A 15,102-nucleotide genomic window follows, 5' to 3' on the forward strand; every position below is an offset into this window, starting at 1 on the left:
GGCGCAAGAAAGGTACCCGCGGCACGGTCCCTCTTTCATGGCTGTAGCAGAAAACACAGTAGTGGAAAAGAAAAACAGAATAAGGACAGAGCTATATGGACCCTTCAGACCCTTTCACATCACATTTAGGCACCTGTTCAGTGGCCCTGTCGAGGCTTGCATCCAAACTCACTGCAAAATGAGCGTATACGCCTAATGGTGGCGGACACCCAGACGTAGTCTACTTCACCTGGATGTCCACCTCTAGGTGTAGACACCCAAAAATGGTGCACATCAGAGCACACTTTTACTCCGCCGACACCATTATAGTCTAGTGCCCCATCGGTGCATACGTCCGATCCCATTTTTGGACATAAGCCCCCAACTGGGACACAGAACGAGTGCCTAAAGGCAATGTTAAACCCCCCTAATGAGCGTCAAATGGCTATGTTCAAGCAGTTTGGCGTTTATTTACGGGCCTGTTTACATAGGCTCCTTAACAATGATTGGAACAGAACAAAATCGCGAATGTGATCATTCTGTCCCCATGTATAGTATATATTACTAATCGATTTTATTTTACAACTGCCGGCTAGAGAAATACATTAAAGGGATTATCCAGGACTTAGGGTTAGGGTTGCTAACTACCTTCCAGTTCTGTCCAATGCTGGCACAGAGAGATCACCGACCGCTCCCGTTGGTGATTCAGCTGCTCCACCTCAACAGAGCAGCTCATTTTCTTCCTGGCTACTCTGTCGATGGGGTGTAACTGTAGACATCATGCTGATTGACAGCCAGCTTCCAGCATCTAGTCATCGTCGGCAGTCAACCCCTGCCAAAAGAGCAGAGCAGAAAAGAAGCCATTGCTCTATCGACAGGACATCAGCAGAAGCCGCAGGAGCAGTCTGTGACCTCTCTGTGCCTGCAGAGGTTAAGGCCCACAGTTAAAAATTAATACAGTCCTGGATAACCCATTTTAAGGGATATTTCCCATCTTTACATATTTGTTATTGGACACCATCTCTACTTGTGCATGCTTGAGGAAGTCATTAAAAGTAAAAAAGTTTTGGAAGTGAATCAGACTATTACTACAACTACAATAGACAGAACCACATTTTTATTTTGGGTGGAGATGCTCTTTTTATTACGTCTAACCAATGTGATTTTTTTTCCTGCACATGACGAAGCAGTTGCATCTGTAGAGAGTGAAGAAAAGGGTGCCATTGTCGGAATAAATAGAGCAGAATAAACCGAAACAAGGACAAAGGGAAATTTTCAGGTTTTTCTAGCTGCTTTGTGGAAGAAATGAGGAAACAGTTGAATTAGCAGATGTTGTTTGCTAGTACAGCGAGACATACAGGTTCTCTGGCTTTTTTTTTCCTTGTCTTTTTCAAGGGAATCTGTCACTACATTTGAGTTATCTAATCTATTAATATGCACATACAGGTTATGCTGAAAACCGTCCACCCTGTGTGTCTCATATCAGATATGTTGTTAAGGATAAATCCTCTTATCACTTTATATAAATGACCTCTTCCAAGCTCTAGGGAGGATGGTGTCTGGAGATAACTCTGCCTCCAGAGCTTGTTTTACATGAAGGGAGAGCTATGATCTCTGGAGGCAGAGTTATCTCCAGACACCATCCTCCCTAGAGCCTGGGAGACGTCATTTATAAAAATGATAAAAGATGATTTTCTCAGCAACAACATATCTGATATGAGACACAAAGGGAGGACTGTCTTCAGCGGCCTGTAAACTGCCCATATTAATAGTTTAGATATGGTCAAATATGGTGACAGATTCCCTTTAAGCTTCTCCAACACCTTTTTGAGTACTTCCATGCCAAGTTTATTTATATATATATATATATATATATATATATATATATATATATATATATAGGTATGTGTGTGTGTGTGTGTGTGTGTGTGTGTGTGTGTGTGTGTGTGTGTGTGTATATATATATATATATATATACACACATATACATACACACACACTAGAGTCCCATGCACAATAAGGTAGCTTTCACCCGAATGATGGTTTAGCTGGGAGGGAGCTATGCCTCTCGACTCCTCCATACACAGGAATAGTGCTGTTCTCTGCAGAGTCCCAAGAGTCCCAAGGTGGCAAGATGCCATTGAGAGCTGTTTATCTTGCAGAGAACAAAAGGATCATCAGTTTGAAATCGGACATGCTGTCTTCTCATCTTCCTGACATCCAAAGGCATAACGATGCCGGTCGCAGAGTGTGCAACCAAGACCAAACCTTTGCAGCAGTGGGGACCGCCAATGCCAGCTCCTATTTCAGGTTTATGTGTGTCCAAGAACGCACATCCAGCTGAAGTGTATTGCAGTATAGAAACCCTCCGGCTCCCTAGGCTGGCAGAACGTATTGTAGCCTATCAAAGGCCTGGCAGCTAATGTTGGCATGGCAGGCATTGGCGTAGCAGGCATGCCAATGCCTGCTGCCGGCCTCTGAACATCGTCAGAGGAAAGCGAGAAGAATGCTTTTTTGTTTTTTTTATGCAGAGGTAGAACGGAGGACATACATATCAGAAAGTGGTCTAGGATGGGGCACATATATACCAGGAAAGGGGATAACTATACCAGGTAGGGACCCACGATAGAGGACATGTATAACAGGAAGGAGGGGCATATATGCCAGGAAGGGGAACATAATTGCCAAGAACGGATCCAGGATGGGGAATATATATATATATATAAAAAGAAGGGACCCAGAATGGAGGACATACACTCACCGGCCACTTTATTAGGTACACCTGTCCAACTTCTTGTTAACACTTAATTTCTAATCAGCCAATCACATGGCGGCAACTCAGTGCATTTAGGCATGTAGACATGGTCAAGACAATCTCCTGCAGTTCAAACCGAGCATCAGTATGGGGAAGAAAGGTGATTTGAGTGCCTTTGAACGTGGCATGGTTGTTGGTGCCAGAAGGGCTGGTCTGAGTATTTCAGAAACTGCTGATCTACTGGGATTTTCACGCACAACCATCTCTAGGGTTTACAGAGAATGGTCCGAAAAAGAAAAAAAATCCAGTGAGCGGCAGTTCTGTGGGCGGAAATGCCTTGTTAATGCCAGAGGTCAGAGGAGAATGGGCAGACTGGTTCGAGCTGATAGAAAGGCAACAGTGACTCAAATCGCCACCCGTTACAACCAAGGTAGGCCTAAGAGCATCTCTGAACGCACAGTGCGTCGAACTTTGAGGCAGATGGGCTACAGCAGCAGAAGACCACACCGGGTACCACTCCTTTCAGCTAAGAACAGGAAACTGAGGCTACAATTTGTACAAGCTCATCGAAATTGGACAGTAGAAGATTGGAAAAACGTTGCTTGGTCTGATGAGTCTCGATTTCTGCTGCGACATTCGGATGGTAGGGTCAGAATTTGGCGTAAACAACATGAAAGCATGGATCCATCCTGCCTTGTATGGAGCATCTTTGGGATGTGCAGCCGACAAATCTGCGGCAACTGTGTGATGCCATCATGTCAATATGGACCAAAATCTCTGAGGAATGCATCCAGCACCTTGTTGAATCTATGCCACGAAGAATTGAGGCAGTTCTGAAGGCAAAAGGGGGTCCAACCTGTTACTAGCATGGTGTACCTAATAAAGTGGCCGGTGAGTGTATATACTATGAAGAGGCCCAGGAAGGGGGACATATATACCAAGAAGGGGGAAATATATACCAGGAACGGACCCAGGTTGGGGGATATATACCAAGTTGGGGGACATATATACCAGGGTGGGAGACATATGCACTGGAAAGAGGGACATGCATACCAGAAAGGGTCCCAGGATAGACTGAGACATATACTTGGAAAGGGCCTAGGATGAGAGACATTAGTACATGATGAAAGGGGGCAGGTGAACTCATATGGTGTTCTAGGATTTAGAACACTACAAGGGCCCAAACATCTGACCCACATGCAGGGGGGGGGGGGGCAGGTCCAAATTTTGCACTGGAGCCCCTGGACTCTAGTTACACCACTGTTGACATAAGTCGAGGAAGAGTTAGGGGGTTCCCATGCACATTAAACTGTTAGACGAGCCTGCCAACATCAGAGAATTCGTCAGACGTTAGTCTAATGTGTATGGAGGCTTTAAGAAAAACTTTACTGAATGGTTAAAAAGGGTTTGTTTTTAATTAGAAAAACAAAGCCCTTTTCTTTAGAAATCAGCACCTCAACTGTACACAGGTCATGTTTAGAATTGTAGCACGGGTCACTTAACTTTAAAGGGAATCTGTCGCAGGTTTTTGCCATGTAATTTGAGAGCAGCATGATGTATGGCAGAGATTACCTGGACTGCTGTGCACATGATACCTAGTCCTCCAGTGCTAATCTTCTGCTGATAAAACACCAATCCCGTTGAAACTACAGCATACAGCCTAGTAAGTCATACATCGCTGGGATCAGATTCCCTTGACCTATATTATGCTGCTCTCAAATTTAATAGCAATAACCAGCTTACAGATTTTCTTTACTGCAACTGAAAAGCAATACCAGATGCAACCTATAGACAGATGTGGCACTATTTATGTGGCATTATTATTTATTTAATTTTTTTAAGAGATGATTGCTTCAAAGTTCACATATGTGAATATGTTAAATATTTATTTTTCCACCTCCAGAAAGCAAAAAAACTGATTCGTTCTAATAAATGATTACTGGACATGTGAATATAGCCTTATAATATGGTGTTTAATAACAGACTAGTTTCAGCTCCTTAGTCTGCTTTCAAATGTTCATAAGCAATAATCCTCTATTTGCAAACAATTTGTGTTTCAAACTTTACTCCATGAGTGTTTGAGAAGGGGACAGAGAGGTTCAGACAGGAAAAGTCCTGGACCCTGATAGTAAACAGCATTAAACAGGGTATAGGTTTTCTTGAGCCATGCAGTTAAAATAGCAAAAACAGCCTGGTGTTTGGGACAGAAGGATGTAAAATAAGGCAATAAAGTATATCACAAAAATGTATAACTTTACAAAGGCTGATCAATAATTAAAAGTTTAGTTACCTCTTTAACCCTTTTCCGACGTTGGGCATAATAGTACACCGATGTCGGACTCCCTCCCTTTGATGTGGGCTCCGACGGTAAGCCCACAACTTTTCCGGCATATGTCAGCTGTTTTGAACAGCTGACTTGTGCCTCTAACAGCCGCGGGAGGAATCGTGATCCACACGCAGCTGTTAACCCATTAAATGATGCTCTCAAACTCTGACAGCAGCATTAAACACACGCTTCTGGCAAGCACGCCGGAAACCCGCCCATTGGTGCCTATGTCACATGACCGTGGGTCGCCAATGGGCTGGCATGACAACCAGAGGTCTCCAGCAGACCTCTATGGTTGTTACTGCTGGATTGTTATGAGCACTCTTCTCAAGTTAGCAATTCTGCTACATACAGGTAATTCAATCTTCGCCTGTACGTAGCAGAGGTGATCGGGTTATGGCAGCTTCTAGTCTCCCATGGAGACTATTGAAGCATGCCAAAAAAAAAAAAAAGTTTTTTAAAAATATAAAAAACATGAAAAAATTAAATAAAAGTTCAAATCACCCCCCTTTTGCCCCATTCAAAATAAAACAATAAAAAATCAAAACATACACATATTTGGTATCGCCGCGTTCAGAATTGCCCGATTTCTAAATAAAAAAGAATGAACCCAATCACTAAATGGCGTAACGAGAAAAAAAGTCAAAAAGCCAGAATCACGTTTTTTTGGTCGCCGCAACATTGATATTAAGATGTAATAATGGGTGATCAAATACTGTATCTACACCAAAATAGTATCATTTAAAATGTCAGCTCGGCACATGAAAAATAAGCCTTCACCAAACCCGAGATCACGAAAAATGGAGAAGCTAAGGGTCTCAGAAAATGGCCCAATTTTTTTTTAACAAACTTAGGCTGGTTTCACATTTGCGTTTATAAACGCAGCGTTTAAAAAAAAAATGCAGGTGGTGAAAAAACGCATGTAAACGCGTACAAACGCTGCTTTTTTAGACGCATGCGTTTTTGCATGCGGTAAAAAAAAAGCGGCGTTTTGACGCGTTTACATGCGTTTTTTCATGCGTTTGCGTTTTTGAAACGCATGCTGAGAAGTGTGTGACAGCTGCCAATCATCAAAATCAACTAGGGTTAGGGTTAGTGTTAGGGGTAGGGTTAGGGTTTGGATCCCTAGGGATAGGGTTAGGGGTAGCTTTTTATTAGAAGAATGTCCTGGTCACCAGGTCACTGATAAGCCACCCCCCCCTAACCCTAACCCTACCCCTAACCCTAACCCTAGGGATCCAAACCCTAACCCTAGGGATCCTAGGGATCCATAGGGATTGGCTATTATGTTGACCTGGTGACCAGGACATTCTTCTAATAAAAAGCTTTGTTCAATGTGGACACCCCAAGATATACGGTATTGCTATAGAGTACTAAAAATATTAACTCGTAGAGTATTCACTTTCATATTGTTAGGGTTAGGGTTAGGGGTAGGATCCCTTTATCACCTTGATGGTGGGGGGTGGCTTATCAGGGTGTATTCTTGTTTTTTTTCTATAAAAACGCATGCGTTTTTAACGCAAGCAAACGCATGTGCTTAAAAACGCATACGTTTACATAGACAACAATACGTTTTTTTGCCGCAAAAAAATGCATGCTTTTTTTTGCGGCAAAAAAACGCCTCTAGAAATTACTACATGTTGCATTTCTGCGACAGAACGCATGCAGCAAAAAAACGCATGCGTAGTTAAACACGGCCAAATGCGTACAAAAAAACCGCATGCGTTTTTAATGTTAAACATAGGGGGAAAAAACGCATGCGTTTTTTTCTGTACAAACGCTGCAGATCAAAACGCAAGTGTGAAACCAGCCTTAGTAAAGTTTTTTTTAAACTTACATAAAAAAGAACCTAGACATGTTTGGTGTCTATGAACTCATAATGACCTGGAGAATCACAATGGCAGATTTAGCATTAATGAACATAGTAAAAAAAAGTAAAACAAAAAACAATTGTGGAATTGCACTTCTTTTTCAATTTCACCACACTTTGAATTTTTTTCCCCCATTTTCCAGTACACAATATGTTAAAAATAAAAAACTCGTCCCGCAAAAAATAAGCCCTCACATGGCCATATTGACCAAAAATAAAAAAGTTATGGCTCTGGGAAGAAGGGGAGCAAAAAATGAAAACCCTAACACAAAAATTAATAGGATTAATAAAATGCATTTGAAGAGAAGTTTTTATCACCTTTTTATTTTGCACCACTTTGCATTTCATTGCAAAAAAAATAAAAAATTGAAACCAAAAATACAATTCATAATGATATACATCAAGATATTAGTCGTAAAAACTAACAGGCTAAACTGATGCCTGATTGAAGTAATGTAATACTGTTCTTAATGGATGCAGTTCTAAAATAGAAATTAGCATTTTGAAATTAGTGTTTTTAATTACCTATTTAGTGTTCTCCCCAAAGGTATTGCCGCAAAGACCATAATTATAAACGGCCTTGATCTCCTGTGGATGAAGGGCTTCAAGACGTATCCCACAGAGAAGGAAATCTATGCAGCACAACTAAAAAGCTATACCGTACATATTTCTAGCTGGAATAAAGATCAATAATAACAGCAATGCGAGGGATAAAGGTCTCTGGTTTTATACAAATACAGCTTATAAGGGGCTGTCCAGGTTTGGGGTTCAAGTTTGCAGTGACTATGTAAGTGCAGACTTGTAAACCCTCACAGTGTGCAGTCAGGATTCTCTAGTGCTGGGGAACAGCTTGCATGGTTTTCATACATACTGTCATGTACCGACTAGACGTGAGCAGCCTCCCTAAATACAACTGAGTGAAGGTGCACATGTCTAGTCAGAATGTGGCCGGAAGTATGTAAATTGATTACTTGCGGTCACATGACCTCTTGCTCCCGCCTACTAAGAATCCTGACAGCGCGCATTGTGCACGCTGTAAGGATTCACAAATCTGCAGTCACAGAGTGACTGCATACTTGAGCCCCAAGACTGGACAAACCCTTTAAGGGGTTAACTATCTGTATGTACTATTGGCCATTATATCACTTATAGCCTGCATTTTCACCACTTTTCCCCTCTGCACGCTCTAGTTTTCAATCCACTCTGAGCTGCAGGAGGAAACAAGCTGATGTGTCTGCCATACACAGTACGCCACACAGAGAAGGATTCCTGCTCCTCATCATTGTTTGCATACAGAGAAAAACTGCAGCAGCATCAAAGAAATTCTACAAAACTGAGCTCTCTTGATGTGAACTAGCTTTGAGGTGAGGTCAATGACTTGTTAGAAAGCTCCGCACAATCTTTTTATTTCTTCCTCAGCTTGTTTTCTCTCCATGCTCCTCATTACTCCATTTCTCTCCAAATAGACTAATGGGCAGTAAGCCTGCAGTCTATCTTTTATGAGTAAGACTAGATGGTGGCCCGATTCTAATGCATCGGGTATTCTAGAATATGCATGTCCACGTAGTATATTGCCCAGCCACATAGTATATTGCCCAGCCACATAGTATATTGCCCAGCCACATAGTATATTGCCCAGCCACATAGTATATTGCCCAGCCACATAGTATATTGCCCAGCCACATAGTATATTGCCCAGCCACATAGTATATTGCCCAGCCACATAGTATATTGCCCAGCCACATAGTATATTGCCCAGCCACATAGTATATTGCCCAGCCACATAGTATATTGCCCAGCCACATAGTATATTGCCCAGCCACATAGTATATTGCCCAGCCACATAGTATATTGCCCAGCCACATAGTATATTGCCCAGCCACATAGTATATTGCCCAGCCACATAGTATATTGCCCAGCCACATAGTATATTGCCCAGCCACATAGTATATTGCCCAGCCACATAGTATATTGCCCAGCCACATAGTATATTGCCCAGCCACATAGTATATTGCCCAGCCACATAGTATATTGCCCAGCCACATAGTATATTGCCCAGCCACATAGTATATTGCCCAGCCACATAGTATATTGCCCAGCCACATAGTATATTGCCCAGCCACATAGTATATTGCCCAGCCACATAGTATATTGCCCAGCCACATAGTATATTGCCCAGCCACATAGTATATTGCCCAGCCACATAGTATATTGCCCAGCCACATAGTATATTGCCCAGCCACATAGTATATTGCCCAGCCACATAGTATATTGCCCAGCCACATAGTATATTGCCCAGCCACATAGTATATTGCCCAGCCACATAGTATATTGCCCAGCCACATAGTATATTGCCCAGCCACGTAGTATATTGCCCAGCCACGTAGTATATTGCCCAGCCACGTAGTATATTGCCCAGTGACATAGTATACAGCACAGAGCCACGTAGTATATTGCCCAGCCACGTAGTATATTGCCCAGCCACGTAGTATATTGCCCAGCCACGTAGTATATTGCCCAGCCACGTAGTATATTGCCCAGCCACGTAGTATATTGTCCAGCCACGTAGTATATTGCCCAGCCACGTAGTATATTGCCCAGCCACGTAGTATATTGCCCAGCCACGTAGTATATTGCCCAGTGACATAGTATACAGCACAGAGCCACGTAGTATATTGCACAGCGACGTAGTATACAGCACAGAGCCACGTAGTATATTGCCCAGCCACGTAGTATATTGGCCAGTCAGGTAGTATATTGCCCAGCCACATATGTCACAGGTTAAAAAATAAAAGATAAACATATACTCACCTTCCGAGGGCCCATTGTAGTACTGTCGCCTGTGTGCGGTGCACTTGGCAGCTTCCGGTCCCAGGGTTGGTATGAGCGCAGGACCTGCAAAGACGTCGCGGTCACATGACCATGACGTCATGGCAGGTCCTTCTCGCGCAGGACTTGTGATGACGTCGCGGTCACATGACCGTGACGTCATGGCAGGTCCTTCTCGTATACCATCCTTGCCACCGGAACCTGCCGCTTGCATGGAGCTGTCACCGCAGCATCGCGAGGAGCGGTAAAGGTGGCGGAAGGTGAGTATATAATGATTTTTTATTTTTTTTATTATTTTTAACATTAGATGTTTTTACTATTGACGCTACATAGGCAGCATCAATAGTAAAACTTGGTCACAAAGGGTTAATAGCGGCGGTAACGGATTGAGTTACCCGCGGCATAACGCGGTCCGTTACCGCTGGCATTAACCCTGTGTGAGCAGTGACTGCGGGGAGTATGGAGGGACTAATCGGACTGTGGCCGTCGCTGATTGGTCGCGGCAGCCATGACCGGCAGCTGGCGAGACGAATCAGCGACTTGGATTCCATGACAGACAGAGGCCGTGACCAATGAATATCTGGGACAGACAGACAGACAGACAGACGAAAGTACCCCTTAGACAATTATATAGTAGATGGACTTGAACTGTTTTTTTTTCCAGACGGATGACAAGTTCAGAAGTCAGGGGGAGGGGAAGGGTGTCTGATAAGTGAAGAAGGAAGCCAATTTTTCTGGTAAGACATTACAAAGCTTCTTATTTTTTAGTGGAATATTGTTTTATGCAAAATCTGTGACATACTACAATTCCATTTTAAAATATACCCTACATGCAGTAAGCTTATGAACTGACTTCATATTGGGAAGTCAAATGTTTGATCTTTTAAAATGTATACTTAAGTAAGAGGCAAATTCTGGGAAGTTAAGGAGAAAGGGTACTGGATACTATGTATCACAAAATCTTCCTGTAAAATCACAAGCCAAGGCACAAGTTGAGGGACTTACCTGGTACTGATAGGACAGATGGAGAGCCCTCGGGCTTTCTTTTAAGTGGGGAATCGCCCATCCACCATATTATAGTCAGAGGCTCTGGTGGTCCTACTGCTGCACAAGAAATGTTAAAGGAGGCATTTCTTAGCACCGCCATGTCCTTCGGCTCCATAGTGAAATATGGGACGCCTAGAAAAAAAAAAGATAAGACAGTTGTTCACAATCTGGCAGGTTCGGTGATCATTTTTAATGTAAGGAATAACCATTTATTACGGATCCCCCCCTTGATCCAAAAAATCAGGCTCTGAAATGCCCTGCAATAATGGAGCGGTGGGCATGTATAATGCTAATGGTGTGTGGAGCTCCCTCATTGCCGCAGGGCCGAGGGGCACCCGGTACCGGGCCTCTGTGTCTCGGTTCTGGGGTTGTCACGGTGGCTAGGCCCGGTCCGTGACCCTGCTGAGGGGCGTCCAGTGAAAATTGAAAATGTGATTATGTTGTGGTGTGGTGCAGGTCGCGGTGAATAATGAGGACACCAGGTTGCAGTCTCTTTACTGAAGGCTTCAGGATCCTCAGTCCGGAATACGGTTAACCGGCCTGCCTGAGTCCGGCCGGTCCGATGGCACCTCCAGAGTTCCCTTTGCAGGTGGAAATCTGTGCCTACCTTCTAGCGCTTGTGTGTTGTGGTCCTTCCCTGCTGTGCTTACGGGATAGTCCCCACAACTGTTGTGTCTGTTTCTGAAGTTCCCTCACAACTCGATTATGATGTTCTTCTCCGTCCCCCAGATGATATGGATAGGACGCACCCGTATGACGGGTAGGCTCGGAGCTCTTCCGGGACCCTAGAGTCGCCCCTCTCAAAATGTTGCCCCCTATGTCTTCTTAGGTGATTTGAGTGAGACAGCCCGCCTATAACTGACTGTCCTGCCGTAGGTTTGAAGTAAGGCCTGGAGCTCAATACTTCCTCGGCATTTCCGGCCACCGGCTACGCGCCTCAGTAGGATGTTGCCTCGTCTTACAGCACGACTCCTACTGGTGTTTCTCCTTGTTGCGTTGATCTCGTTTCTCACTCAGCACAATAAACCTCGCTTCTTGTCCTTTCTTGGGGTACCGCCGCAATGACGTGCAGGCACGGACCCGTAACGTTCTTTTCTGTTCGCTAGGCCTCTGTCAGGATCCCATCCCTGACAGGGACCCCCCTGAGTCTCTCCCCGCAACACCCTCTGCCACAGGATGTTGCCTGGTTCCAACCCAGTCAGCTTCTGTCTAACTTCCTATCTAACCCCCAGTTTTACCAGATTGTGAGGAGTGGCCTAATACATAGCTCCCTTAACTCCCCCTGGAGGCCAGACTGTGAAGTGTATTGGTGTCTGTGATAACTGGGCAGGTCAACTCCTTCAGTGCCATCAGACGTACCATAGCCCCCCTTAGCGGCGGAGCATCAGTACTGCAACGACCAGGACTCTGGGGCGCTGCATGTGCATATGTAGCCACCACGCCATTGCGGTAGGGTATTTCAGAGCCCCATTTTTGGGGTCAGTGATAAAGGGTTATTTCCAACATTAAAAGTGAAGTCAGATAAAGGTCATACATCTTTCCAGGCTGCTGCTCTTTCCATATTCATTCATAAACTCTCCAGCCGAGAGGCGACACTAGGAGATGTAATTGAGGCTTATAACAATGCAGCCTGGAGTTTTTGAGCAATTTTAAAACTGATGCAAAACTGATATTTTTATCTTTTCAAATAATTATGGGAAATAGTTCTTAAAAATGACTACCCAGATGGCTATATTGTTGCACGCAATGCTACACGCTCAGCTACATGTAGTCAATGGTTGAATCCAAGCTTGTGGACATAAAAGGTTTACATCACATTTTTAATGAAAAGAAAAAAAGTAGGCCAGGCCTTCATTATCCATTATGTGCCTGCACAGTGAAAAAAAAAGTGCTTACAGCAGCAATAACCCCAAATCATCCAATCTCTGAGATGGATATGGCGTCACTAATGCCTTACACACCAGCCCCTGCAGCGCTAGCTAAAGACTGAAAAGTGGATGATAGGGTTAAAGGAAAGGTATATAAAGCAGTATGTTGTGTGGGAGGAAAAAAGATGGATGGAGCCAGCAGGAGAGAGGTGAGATAAATGGAGGAAGATGATGATAACACATGGTGAGGGACCAAGCTGAAAGTGTGGGTGATTGAGCGGATTGATATGACTGGGCTCTAGGGACGGCATGCATTTTTGCGAGTTGCAGTTGTTTGGAAAGCTATAGGAAGGTCGCTAAAGTTAAATGGATTCCCAGGACGCAGGTTTGACTCATAGGTAATAAGTCTGCACATATGCCCTTGCTCCAACGAGTAAACGACGGCATAAAGGTGAACACGGAATCCATTTCCAGAATAGTTTCTAACTGAAGCTCTGGGAAGTGCAATACTTGAAAAGCGAGATTCTTGTCATCAGCTCAGAGATGTTTCATAAAATTCATTGTGGACTTGATAATGGGGATCCAGGCATCATTGCGGTGATCTTCATGTTCTTTTCAGACTTGCTGAATATTGATGCCAATGGAGGAAAAATGGGGGCAAAAAAGGAATGGTGGCAACAAGAATCATCTACCCGAATCCAAAATTAACAACTTGGTTTTCACATCGATTATGCCACTGGTGGATCCTGTTTAAAGTTGCATGATCTACCATGATGCCCACCAGCAGCAGTATTCAGAAAGAGCCACTATGTGTGTTTCCATGGTCTTACCTTACAAGATAAAATCCAAAAATCCATTCTTCACTTTTCTGAAGTTTTTTTGACAAGATTTTGGATGTATCTGTGGGAATTTTTGCCCATTCATCCAGAAGGACATTTTTGAGGACTGACACGGATGTTGGACGAGAGGACAAGCTCGTAAACTTAGTTGGATGGGGTTGACGTCCTGGGTCTGTGCAGCCAGTTAAGTGCTTCCACAACCATATCTGTATGGACCTTGTGCACTCGGCACCGTCATGTAGATCAAAAAAACGGCTTTACCCAAATTGTTCCCACAAAGTTGGAAACTATAATTGTCCAACATCTCTTGTATGCTTAAGCATTAAGATTTCCTTTCAGTGGAAAAAAGGGGCCGAGGCCGAACCTGAAGAACGAGCCCATAGCATTATCCTTAGTCCACCAAACTTTACAGCTGGGACAATGCAGTCAGGCGGGTTAAGTTCTCTGGGCATTCACCAAACCAAGACTCGTTCATCATACTCCAGATAGCGAAGTGTGATCATTCACTGCACAGAAAATGTCAATACTGGTGATTTGCTTTTCTTTACACCACTCCATCCAATTCTTGGCATTGTGCATAGTGATGTAAGGTTGATTGCAGCTGCTCGACCATGGACACTCATGTAATGAAGCTACCAGAGGAGGTTTGGACTCGGTGACCCCTGGGGTTTCTTCCACTTCTCAATAATATCACTCACAAGTAATGGTTGAATATTTAGGAGGAAAAATGTCATGATCGGACTTGTTATCCTGGTGGCTCCTATTAGAGGACGGGACGTTTTATCACACGTTTGTAAAGCCAGACAGCATGGCAGGAGCCGGATGTTATACACTGGGGGTGGGTGGTGTGGGGCCAAAAGTTATACACATGGAGGATAAAGGACAATTAAATGCACCAGGGGTGAGGAGCCAGTTGTTACTGTATACGACGGAGGAGAGGGGCCAAATGGTACTGTAGGCGCCAGAATAGAGGGGCCGGATGTTTCTGTATGTGCTGGAGGAGAGGGGCTGGATGTTACCGTATACGCCGGAAGAGAGGGTCTGGATGTTACAGTGTATGGTGGAGAACAGAATCCGGATGGTACTGTATACGTATACTGTATATACACATATATATATATATATATATATATATATATATATATATATATATATATATATATATATATATATATATATATATATATATATATATATATATATATATAATCTCTGACATTCCATGATCTATTGATCACTAAACAAACAGCAGAAATTATATCACAATAAAGCGTTATGGTAAATGTGATAAAATGCTGGTCACCATTTAATGCTTACCTTCCACCATGATCCAGATGGCCTCTGACATAGCTTTCAGTCCGTTGTTTTCAGCTTCGCACCAGTACTTTCCAGCATCCGGACGCTCAACGTTTTTTAAGCTGCAAAGTGCATTAATATATCTATGTTAATTGTGATCCACTTACAGAATAGCGCAGATCAGGATCTGCATTTCACTATATAAAATATCATCAATGGATTCAGCCGCTCAGGGTTTTCATTGCCATTTTCATGGCTTGGCGTGCAAAGATAATGTTTCTTTCTAAACTAAA

The 15,102-nt window shown here is 43.5% G+C and overlaps 1 protein-coding gene across 1 annotated transcript in view; it reads right to left on the minus strand.

The window, feature by feature from the left end:
* The window catches only part of TYRO3 (TYRO3 protein tyrosine kinase), a 217,561-nt gene that overhangs the window by 131,806 nt on the left and 70,653 nt on the right, over positions 1-15,102 (minus strand). Inside the window, exons 3-4 of the mRNA XM_077264230.1 lie at positions 14,831-14,931; positions 10,765-10,938 (exon numbers count right to left, since the gene is read on the minus strand). Coding sequence (XP_077120345.1) covers positions 10,765-10,938; positions 14,831-14,931 — 275 coding nt within the window. The remainder of the gene's footprint in view (positions 1-10,764; positions 10,939-14,830; positions 14,932-15,102) is intronic.

This window comes from Ranitomeya variabilis, chromosome 1, assembly GCF_051348905.1.
Source record: "Ranitomeya variabilis isolate aRanVar5 chromosome 1, aRanVar5.hap1, whole genome shotgun sequence".
Taxonomy (NCBI): domain Eukaryota; kingdom Metazoa; phylum Chordata; class Amphibia; order Anura; family Dendrobatidae; genus Ranitomeya; species Ranitomeya variabilis.